This window comes from Diospyros lotus, chromosome 9, assembly GCF_014633365.1.
Source record: "Diospyros lotus cultivar Yz01 chromosome 9, ASM1463336v1, whole genome shotgun sequence".
NCBI lineage: Eukaryota > Viridiplantae > Streptophyta > Magnoliopsida > Ericales > Ebenaceae > Diospyros > Diospyros lotus.
Window position 1 is genome coordinate 17,994,047 of NC_068346.1, and position 11,794 is coordinate 18,005,840.

Below are 11,794 nucleotides of genomic sequence, written 5' to 3' on the forward strand. Positions count from 1 at the left end.
CTTAAAAAATAGTTAAGATGAAAACTAGAGTCCTTGAGCATATGAAAATGTTAGAAAGAATTATTTGTTAAAACTTTACCCTTTATAGGTGTCAAACTCTTAAAAGTTAAATGAGAACCTTGGCACATTTGTCCGTCGAGACTTTTGGACAAGATCACTCTTAGGATGTTTGGACGATAGAATAAGATATCATATGTGTGAATCGCTTCTCCTAATAGCAAAAGAATAAGTAAGTCATATGATTTGCTCATTTTTTGAAAGGGCTACTTAGAGTTGCACATATATATATATATACATATATATATATATAATATTAAGAAAATTCTCCATATCAGTTTGTAATTAGATCTGATTTCTATTTAATTGAAGTTGAATGCTTCTTACGTTTATGTAAGTTGTAATATTTTAACTTGTTGGTTGGACGGCTAACAAGAACAGGGACAAGTCAAAAGGGGAAAGATTCAATTTTTTATCTACATAAAAATATGTTGATTTATATTATAACACATCTTTTTTATTTGTTCTATCTTTCAAAATGCTACTATATTATTATTATTATTATTAACTACGTAGTATTAAATACATAAAATTAAAATATAAATAAATTTAATTAAATAATAAATACATACACCGACAGATTAGTTTCAATTTATCTCTTTCTGACAAAATCAAATGTTATATTCTCCTCTTTTACCTTTTATATTAAAGCGATGAAACGAAACGAAACCAAACCAAACCCATATTTAAAAACTAAATTATATATTCTTCTCTGTAAAGATTCTCCGTCCAGTGGTTGTGCTTGGCGAATTTCGCAGCCTCTTTCGCTTCATTTCATTGGCTATCCAACTCTGCTCTCTTCTTCTCTTCTTCTCTCTCTTATTTCTAGCTTTCATTTGGGGGAACCACCATCAAACTAAAGGGTTGGTCTCTCACATGGGACTGATGATCAAAGAGCGGGTCGGCTTCCAAATTTGTACTGCTTTAGGCAGTTCCACAAGCATCGATCAATCATTCAGTGTCTGTTCCTCCCTGTCATCGATTATTGGACTCTTTTGAAGGTTCCTCTTTTTTATTTTCTGATGAGCCCCTCAATAAGTTGTTTTTTGTACACATTTGGTGTCGATTTTGTTGAGCATTCAATGTGGCCATCAATAATTTCCAAAAATCTTGTTTTATAGCTTCCCATCTGAACTTTACAGAAAAAAAAATGATAATGTTTTATTTATATATATATATTTTTTCTCTGGTACACGTTTTATTTGCTGTTATTCACATGTTGTATGTACATCAATAAGGAAGGTTTGTGGTCTCAATCATTAGTTCTAGAAAGGGCTGAACCTTTTACCTGAAATCTTCTCTTAGGGTTTTGTTACAAATGCTATTTTGATGACAAAACTGATCTGGGCTTGATGTCTTTTGTATCTTGAAGTGTACAAAATTGGGGTTTGTAGACCCCAATTTCATCTGGGTCGAAATTGTAACCCTCTGTTCATATTTGTCAACCCAGATTTCAATCTGGGCAGTAAATGAAAACCCTTCTTTTCCTGTTGTTTCACAAGATTTTTTGTGATATCGGTTGTAAATATTGAAATTTTCCATCTGGGTTTTCTCAGAGTGATGCGTATTGAAGTCTTCAAGAATGGCTGCTTTAGTCCCTGGTGTTCTGCTAAAGCTTCTGCAGCATATGAATACAGATGTGAAGATTGCTGGTGAGTACAGGTCATCTCTATTGCAAGTAGTTAGCATTGTGCCTGCTCTAGCGGGCGGTGATCTCTTCCCAAACCAAGGATTCTACCTCAAGGTATCAGACTCGTCTCATGCCACCTATGTCTCTCTCCCTGATGAACATGATGATCTAATTCTCAGTGACAAAATCCAATTGGGTCAATTCATACATGTTGAGAGGCTTGAGGCTGCCTCCCCAGTCCCCATTCTTCACGGGGTTAGGCCGGTCCCTGGGCGCCACCCTTGTGTGGGAACCCCTGAAGATATTGTTGCAACCCATTCTTTGGGTTTTCTCAATAACAATTCTGATTCTTCTTTGGGTTCAAAACCCTTGGATAAATCAAAATCGGCTAATAAGTTATTGGGTAATAGTCATCTTGGAGCAAAAGATGGTAATCCAATCCAGCTGAAATTAACTGTTAGGGCTAAGGAGGATCAATCAGAGAAGAATACACCAGTATTTAGTCGATCGAAGTCTCAATTATCAAAACAGGCTTTGAGTTTAGTTGAGAAGAAGGAATTATTAACAAAATCAAAGTCATCAAGTTCAAAGTCCATCCCTTCATCTCCGACAAGTTGTTACTCATTGCCCACTTCGTTTGAGAAGTTTACAAATGGGTTTAAGCAGCAGACAAAGATCAAGGGTTTGGAGAAGGCAACAGCTAAATTAGGGTTGGGGGAAAAAGCCAGTTCAGCTCGTGCCGCAAGTCCAACTGCAAAGAAGGCATCAGCTGTAAGTTCGATCAAGAATTTTGTTCAGGGGATTGATTTAGGGCCTAAGGCTTTAAGAAAGAGTTGGGAAGGAAGCACAGAGACCAAGAGTCGAGAAAGCCCCAGATTGAAGCCCACCAAGCTTGAGTCAAAGCCTGAATCCCGGAGTACTTCTGTAAGTTCTTGTTAAGCTTATATCAGAGAATTGAAGGGAAAAGGCTGTTAAAAATTTGTTTGGTATTTACCTGGTGTACTATTTGATTTGTTTTGTGCTGTTGAAGGATGGAAACTGATTTAGTCTCCTGTCTCTAATTTTCCTTAAATGTCTAGACTATTCTTCCCATTCAATTTGCTTACTTGTTGGTTCTTTTGTTGGCATTTCTAAAAGGTTCAGTTAAGAAACTTGTTTAGTTTCCATTGCATGGCTAAAGATATAAATTACGTGTTAAATCTGTTATCCACTTGCATCAGAATGACTGCTGAAATAGCTTTGAAGTTTGGATAGTTTTTACTGCTTTTGAGCTTTGTCTTAGTGTCTTCAAATGTTTTATTCTCCCCTTTTTGCTTACGGACCATGTAGTTGCTGTCAATTGATTTTTATCTTTAACCTTGTGTCAGTTCTCTCTCTCTCTCTATCTCTCTTGTGCTGCTAACTGAATAATATATGCCAGGTTCCTAGAAAATCAACAAGTGAAAGGCCGTCATCTAAAGAGGACAACAAGGTCCAGATATTGGCAAAACCACCCAAAGAGGAAAACAAATTGCAAGTGCCTACAAAAAGGGTCACTAGAAATGGGGATGTGGATGGCATCGGCAAATCAATTAGGCAAAGAAATTCCGTGTCAAAGAAATCATCTGGAGATGTTATTAATCATGGCCTACCTGGAAACTTTGTCAAAGTTTCTCTTAGTAATAGGAGAACAGATGGAAGTGTTTCATGGGGTGCACTTCCATCTTCTCTTGCAAAGCTTGGAAAGGTAAATACTTTATAATCACTTGAATCTTGACATATTTTGCCTGGATTCCTAGTGGAACTTTTGATCTTTATTGTTCTGTAATTATTCTTTTTGGCCTCCAAATGCATTACTTGACTTATGCTTTGCGGGAGATTACCCCAGAATATTACATGGTTTGAGTGGTAGTGTTTGGGGTACCAGCAAGTCCACAACCTATCATTTCAATCACAGCTAATTAATCAGTAATAATGTGAAGGAAAGACACCTCTAGTATAAGTTGTATATTTTCACATTGGTGGTGGGTTGACCTCTTGATATGTTGTACATTCACATTCAAACTCTCATAGTTTTATCAGTATCTAAGGACCCATGTTAAGCACAAGTGCTCCATGCTTCTCTGATGCTCACAGAAAAACTTGTATGCCTTTATGTTTCAGGAAGTTTTGAAGCATAGAGATGCTGCACAAACAGCTGCCATTGAAGCAATGCAAGAGGCTTCAGCTGCTGAGAGCTTACTTCGATGTTTAAGGTATTGCTTTCCCATGGGAAAATTGTGAACTACCTTTTATCTGATCAAACCAATTAAATGCTTATTCTCTTATTGTTACTGTTAAAAAATTCAACTGCATTATGCCCTTCCCCTCCCCCAAACCAGAGAGGGAGGGAGGCCCCTATCAAGTTGGTCTTATGGATGTGGAAGTGCTGGTTCTGTCAAACATATGGAAGTTATTGAGATTGGACCCTGATAGGATTCAGTGATGGCCCTTGTGGGGAAGCCACAATTTCCCTAAAGCAAGATCAGTCTGCTTATATTGTTTGGTGCCGTGGTCTTTTCTAGAGTGCATAGAGTATGTAATTATACTAATTTTAGTCACATGCAACTTAATAGCTGTAGGCATCCAGTTCCTTGGACCAAGGCCACTTGACCTCAGCCCAGTTCCGTAGGACCAAGTCGTTCAACCTTGGTTTCATGCTTTAAACGGTTATGTACTTGGAGGGTACTTAGGTAAAACGTAACGATGCAAGTGGAAGAGTAGTAGAAAGTAATAACAGAATGTAGTTAGGCTATTTGTAATTAGCCATTGGCGGGAACAGGTATATGTAGGCGGGGAATGGGTATAAATTGCAACCCACCCCACATGGAGAGGTATCCAGAAATTGAATACAGAATTCTCTGAATTTCCCTCCAAACTCTCTGTTCTCTCTTTCTCTCTCTTGTCCTTCTAATCTCTCTCTCTTCTCTATCAATCTGTCCGTCTTACTTACCGGGGAATTCTCTCGAATTTCCGGCATCCATTGTCAATTCGGAAGGAGTTCCAAATTGACCATTGCCAGATCCTCGAGGATCTGACATAAACCTCCTTATCAGGCAAGTAAACAACCAAGTTTTTTAGGCACTTGGAAATTTGGGACCATAGTGGTCTTTTGGTTGATATGGTGTCCAGTATAGTCAATGTCCCTGAGTTCTAGAGACACATCAAGGGAATCCAAGTAACCACTTTGCATGGGAACCAGCTAACCCGATTTCCACCTGCATTTGTGATTTTCTCCAACCTCTTCCTATGTTATAACGAACCACCCTCGGATTTTAGGGAAGGTTGTTAAGATCCCTTTCTCCATCACCTATGAATAGTGGACAGATCATCAAGGAAGGTTGTTAAGATCTCTCTCTATCTTGTTTGACCGGTTCAGTTTCTCTCTACCTCTTTCTGCCCCTTTTACTTCTGGGGGCTCCATATTAGTGATCAGTATATCCCAACCCTTAACCTTGCTTCTGGAATCCTATGATTGTACCCCAGCCTCTGTTGCAGTTTTTCAAGTTTACCTTTTTGCAGGCCAACCCATTAAGAGGTCAAAAACTTGTTTTTGTATTTTAGTGAGCTTTTTCTAATTTGCTATCTCACTTTTAACTTATAATTGTTTCAAAACATGTGAATTCGTGATCTTTATGAGGACCCTGTTTAAATTGATAAACTATGATATCATATCGAAGTTTCGTCTTATCTTTGTCATTTATATGGTCCTTATTTGTGTCTTGAACATGATACTTAAACATATGCTTTACATGAAAATTTCTTATTTTGTGTGTACTACTGTTTGCAATTTAAAATAGCTCCTCTTTCATCCTTTTATAATTAATTCATTTGTGTTCATGCTTGTTCTTTCCTTGGGTATAGTAAGCTTGATAAGAAGGAAAGCTAATGAAAGTACAACAAGGACCCTTATTCTAATAGGTTGTTATCTCATTGGTTCTTTCCTATTGCCTAGGACTTCTGCCTTCTGCACTGCGGCTTGATCATAAAGTTCTTGCTGAATTGTGTTGATGAAAGACAATCAGCTATGTGACTTTGCATTATGTGCTATTGGTTTCACATCCAATAAAATTTGGAGAAAAAAGTTGACTGTGATTATTGGACTGCTTGAAGAGTTTCAGTCCATGAAATCCATTGGGTAAATTTATCATATGCATTAGTTAGTTGTTAGCTTTAAACAAATCACCATTTAGTAAATGAATATGGGGCTGACTTTATCTCACTTGCGAAATGTATAAGAGGATGGATTCATATCTCCTTCAGAAAAATTAAATCTTTCCTTGGTTCTTTTGAGGCATATTTATTGAAAGACTAGGGTAGATATGACTAAAAGTGAACATGTTCATCCTTGTCCTTGATGTCATACCACAATCTTTGAAGGCTATGGTATGGAAGCTGAAAGCTCTAACAAAAAATGACACTAGGGAGCTAGTCTCTCTCCTATCTTGGAAAAAGCTGCTATGCTACAAAGTCAAACATAAGGCTGATGGGATTGTTAAGAGGTACAACTCATAACTGGTTGCCTGAGGATTAACTCAAACTCTTGGAATTCTGTGAAGATCAAATATTCTAATTATTTTTTAGAACTTTACAGTTCTAGTTGTGTTAGGATTTTTTTTCTTCTTTTGGGAACTTTAGAAGATTAGGATTCTTTGTTTTTATGAAGATGTATTTTAGTTTAGGGTAAATTATAATGACCATCATTGAATTTGGTCTAAAAAACAGATAGTAGTGCTGCTTCCATTCATGCTTCAAAAATTATTCTGACCACCCTTGTCAGTGTTTTTCTCCCATCAAACATTAATACCCAAATCAAATGATCATTTTGCCACTAAATACAATAATTTATTGAAAAATTTTGTACAAATGAGCTTTGACAAAACAAATTTTATATTAAGCAAAACTTATATGAGAAGAAATAAGTTTGATTTGTTAGTATTCAAATTTCCAAAATTTTTATAAGAATATAAAGTTTTGCGTGTGTAAAATATACAATTTGAGAAAATTTTTATAAAAGATTATGAGAATAAATTTTTTTATTCTTTATAAGAATTTTATATTGAAAATTTAATACAAAAAAATTTAAGCAAGATGCACAAAGATTTTTTAACAAAATTATGATTGAAAAATTTGATTGCATGAAATTTGCTTTATCAAAGTTATAAATTTTGCCTGTATAATTTTTTGTTTGTACAAACATTTCAGTTATGTAATTTATTTTGTCAAAGTTTTCCTTATGTAAATTTGTTTCTTGTACAAAGCTATAGTAAAAATTTACTTGCATAAATTTTTTGGTAGGTACAAGAATTTGCTTTTTCGAATTTTATTTGTTAAAATATTTTCTATATAAGTGAAAATATGCTAGCAAAAGGAAAAATGTACCAAGGGGGTTATTTGATACTTTTTGCATAATTTTCAATGTTATATTAGTCAATTTACTTATCTGAAAGGTATTTTTGGCAATGTGTCATATTTTGTATATGTTAGCAAATGTAGGTTACGTTAGTAATGACTCTGTAATGGGAAGGGAGAATGTGATAGAACTTTCAAAAAGTAAGGGTGGTCAATGTAATTTTTTGATGTGTGAGAGCCCCCAACCGGATATCTCGTTAGCACAGGAAACCGAAAAGAAGTCCCACGAGAGGATAATAAGATAGCATAATGTCTACCATGCACATTCATGGGACAACAACCTAGCACAACGGAAACATGATATATACATAGCCAAAGAGACGTGGAGGTGTCCACATCATAATATAACACAAAGACATATATACAACACAACCCAGGCGGTAATAGACACCCTCTAAGCACGCAAAAGCTACAAGACTCCCCCATGACTCGATGGTTGGGACCGCCCTGTACACCCTGCTACCTAACAACTCAGATATTGCCACCCTCTCCCCTGATCTTAGTCTTTCCTTTACCTGGAATGATGTAAAGTAAGGGTGAGTCACAAGACTCAGCAAACATAAAGAACAAAAGGGTAATAGAGATGAGGGAATAACCCACACCACTCGCACAACACGTGCACATTCATATACACATCCATACCATGAACCTCAAACCATGCAGTAAACGTATAAATAAATATACATATAATGGTCATTGGGGCCCACATAAGACACACCGGCACCCAAGTCTGTAAATCCAAACCTGCCTGCTACCATGAACTAGCAAGCAAATCAATATGAGCCGCTGCTCCAAAATCCGCACCATGTGCTCAAGTGCTCATACCAACATGTCGAACCAAAGTTCCTACAACAATAAACTGAGCTAAAGCTCCCATACCAATATATTGAGCTGAAACTCCCACGAGACGGTCCTCATATCACTCGAGCCCGTGGATGTACATCCCGCGGATAAATCTGTCATGATTTCTGGAACTATGCAATGCAACACATAGGAAATGCAATGGCATAGTAAGCATAAACGTGATACAAGGTCTCCATAAAACCAAGCATCAAGCCATGTTTCACCCACGGACATACACACGCAATGCAATGCAATGCTCATGCACAACCCTAATCATTCTAACATGCTCGAGCCCAAGCATCCATAGCATGTGGCCCCCCAATGATGCAAACCCTAGCCCCAGCTTCGCATCAACATAATTAAAGGCAGCAAAATCACAAGCAGGGCAGGGTCAGTCAACAATTTTAGGACATCAGTCAACAGATTGTGTCTTAGGGGCAAAACGGTTGACAACTTGCTCGAGCCAGTCGACAGTTCCCTCTCACAACACCAAACGGTCGACAACCAAGCCCAAATGGTTGATAACCCAAACGCCCAGCAACCCATACAGCATACAAAGACACCAAAATTCACCAACCAACTATCCACCCATCTAGAACCTACCCCATCAAGGTAAGGCATCATTCCACAAAAATTGAGGGGTGATACAAGCCAAATAGAACGAAATACATCAAGAGACTCAAGAACTTCTCAAAACAAGGCTCCTTTGATCAAACCTAAGGATTTGGTAACTAGAAGAACATATTCCAAGGCCAAGTTAAGGTTAAGAGCTTATAAAAGGGGTAAAGAACTTCCCTTAAACAGAGGAGGAATTGCCTTAAGTTGCTACCTCCTTCTCTTCCTTTTCTTCTTCTTTCCTTCCTTTCTTCCTCTCGGTTTTTCTCAGCCGATTGCTTTCTCTTCTCCTCTCTCTATTTATGTAGCCCCTTAGATGATGTAGGAATGCCCTTGCACATGCCAAAGTCTTCTAGAAGACACCCACCGAGCTCCACCACTGCTTAACTGACCTAAAAGTGGCCTGGGAAGCTGAATCAGGTAACAATCGGTCAACAGTCTCAAGTAATCTGTCGACAGATTCATCAATCAGTCGACAGATTCAATGCAATCTGTCGACAACTTCCTCAATCAGTTGACAGATTTGAGGCAATCTGTCGACAACTGCTGCCTGCAACCACCTCCCCCTCTTACAACCTACAAACATATACCAAATATACTTAAATGCCACAAAAATCGGGACCTCGATAACAGGTCGTTACATGATGTGAATGGTACTAGGTATTTTTCAACGAAGCCGAAGCCACATGGGTGGTTACGGGTGTGCTTAAAAAAAAACCTTCGTTTGACTTGGCGCCACATGAATCTTGATGTTTGGGGTGTGTGTAGAATGGTTATTACTAGTTCATGAATGCTGTTGCATTGCATTGCACTATGTTATAGCTTATTTTATCCACATTAATTAATAAAATTATTAGAGTTTTCCCCAAAAAAAAAATGTATTTGTAATAAGATTATTATTAATAAAATTTAGTCTATCAATATATATGTAACTCTTGTATTGTACAAACCGTGGTTTGAGTCAAACCAAACTGTAAATTTTTGGTTTTGGATTTCTTCAAACCATAATTTATGGTTTGGTTTTCCCCATGGGTGGACAATGTAATTTACGCTTTCAGTTATTAGGACTTTTAATATATTATAGGGTAGAATTTGAGTGGTATTATGTCTCCCTACACAAGGTGGTACAGAGAATGAGAATCTCAAAAGTAACTCGTCCACGGAGCACAACTGAGAACTCTCTCCTTGCGTGGCCGAGAAAAGCATTGTGAAAGCGAGATCCTTTGCAATTTTGACCAAAAGGAATTGTGACAGCAGTTTAAAAATTCTCAATGTTTTTAAAATTGCTATTATATACACAAGTCATCTTACCCCGTTTCTTTTCATGTTTTGATCTTGTTAATGTTAAATATATCTCAACATAAGAATTCCTATTCAAGCTGACTCCTAATCCATAATTGTTTCTCTCTGGCAGTATGTATTCTGAGCTGCGTTCCTCTGCAAAGGAAGATAACCCACAACCTGCAGTGGAGCAATTCTTGACTATACACGCGAGCTTAAACAATGCTTGTCTGGTTGCTGATTCCCTATCTAAAACCATTCCATCAGGTTTGTCTCGGGATCATGAAGAAAGCCCCACAGCCGAAGCACTGAAGGTCACAGCAGACAGACATAAGCAAGCAGCTTCTTGGGTTCAAGCTGCATTAGCAACCAATTTATCGTCTTTTTCAGTATTTAGCAAGCGAACCTCTTCAAACTCGTTCCCGGGTTCAACTCCAGCTCAAAGCCTGAAAACTCTCTCTGGAGTTCAGCCCATATTAATCCTAGAGAACTCTGCTAAGAGTGCTGCTGCAACGAAAGCCCAAGCCAAGCCCCGCCCATCAGTGGGCTCTAAAGTCGTGATTCCAGGAACTCCACGCAGACTGATAGATGGGCCGGTAGTTAATCAGAAGCTACAGGCCCCAGCGCCAGCAGAATGGATCAGAGGAGACGGGCTTGATGAAGCTGTTGACTTGGCTGGGAAGTTGCGAGTGGAATCCCAGGGTTGGTTCTTAGGATTTGTAGAAAGATTCTTGGATGCCGAAGTTGACACGTCATTTCTGTCAGATAATGGTCAGATAGCAGGCATGTTGACACAGTTGAAGAGCGTGAATGACTGGTTAGATGAGATTGGATCGAGCAAGGATGAAGGAGAAATTCCCAATATCTCGCCAGACACCATTGAGAGGATAAGGAAAAAGATCTACGAGTACCTTCTTACACACGTTGAATCTGCTGCGGCTGCACTGGGGGGTGGATCGCAGTCATTGCCTACTACAGAAATCAAAACAAGAAGATGATAATATCATTTAGGATTGGACATGCGAATGCCATTCAATTGCCGAGTTGTCGAAGGAGCTTGGTGTTCAATTTATGTACATAAATCCTACTGGGGGTGGTTCAGGTATAGAAGATAAATTAGTTATTGATTGATAATCAAGTAAGTGCCCTTGATGTGTGGAGTTGAAAGGATTTCTTATGCCCTTTTCGCTGGAACTGTGTTTTTTTTCTTTTTTTCCCACTTAAAACCGTCCAAATTGAATTTGTTTCAAGAGGAGAGGGGATTGGCCCTTCCCCCCATCTTTTCTGTGAAAAATTTGTCATAGTTTCTAGGAAAGGGGGAAGCATATATTCACTGTTGACCTCTCAGATCCATGAAATCCTCAAGAGTTCAACTGTACTTTCTTCCCTTTTGGGGCTGATAGATGGTGTGTTATTGGAAACTTCAATAACCCTTATTCCAGTTCAGTAAAAAGTTACTGATGCTTTCGGTGCCTATTATACCTGGATCTATGTGTGAGAAGAAAAATTATTTCTCAGCAGGCCCCTTTTGCTTTTTAAGATTATCCCCTCGGCCTATGTATCGACTTTTCATGTGAGAATACATGTTTTAAAATATGTGAGAAAAAGATCAATAAACGCATGCATCTAGTATCATCGTGGATGGATTGAAGATAAGTGTATTGATGCAGTTGAAGGGGGAGATGATACTTATTCTGTTTCTCTTGCTTCTGATAATGTTGTAGTTGATGATGGAAGCAAGGGTGCTCACTGATGTTGTTAAGGATTGTTTGGTAGAAAACTTAATGAATTAATTACGAAAACAAAAAACAAAGAGAAGACTACTAAGAAATGTGATATTTTCAAAATGAGGAATCTTATGTATTAAAGTTGTTAATATATACATAAAAGGATAGCTTCGTTTTCTGGTTCAATGCACAAGAACTTGATCATATTTTA

General features: G+C 37.9%; 1 protein-coding gene across 1 annotated transcript; it reads left to right on the forward strand.

Annotated features, from left to right (window-relative positions):
• The first annotated feature begins 758 nt into the window (after positions 1-758).
• LOC127810401 (uncharacterized) lies at positions 759-11,512 on the forward strand. The gene is made up of 5 exons (XM_052349871.1): positions 759-1,058; positions 1,614-2,611; positions 3,108-3,413; positions 3,830-3,921; positions 9,990-11,512. Exons 2-5 carry the CDS (start codon positions 1,640-1,642, stop codon positions 10,852-10,854), a joined length of 2,235 nt encoding a protein of 744 aa, XP_052205831.1. The 5' UTR covers positions 759-1,058; positions 1,614-1,639; the 3' UTR covers positions 10,855-11,512.
• Positions 11,513-11,794: the final 282 nt, after the last annotated feature.

Coding starts and splice junctions, on each gene's coding strand:
- LOC127810401 (XM_052349871.1), top strand. CDS start 1,640: ATGGCTGCTTTAGTCCCTGGTGTTCTGCTAAAGCTTCTGCAGCATATG. Junction 2,612..3,107: donor CTGAATCCCGGAGTACTTCT/GTAAGTTCTTGT, acceptor AATATATGCCAG/GTTCCTAGAAAATCAACAAG. Junction 3,414..3,829: donor CTCTTGCAAAGCTTGGAAAG/GTAAATACTTTA, acceptor TTTATGTTTCAG/GAAGTTTTGAAGCATAGAGA.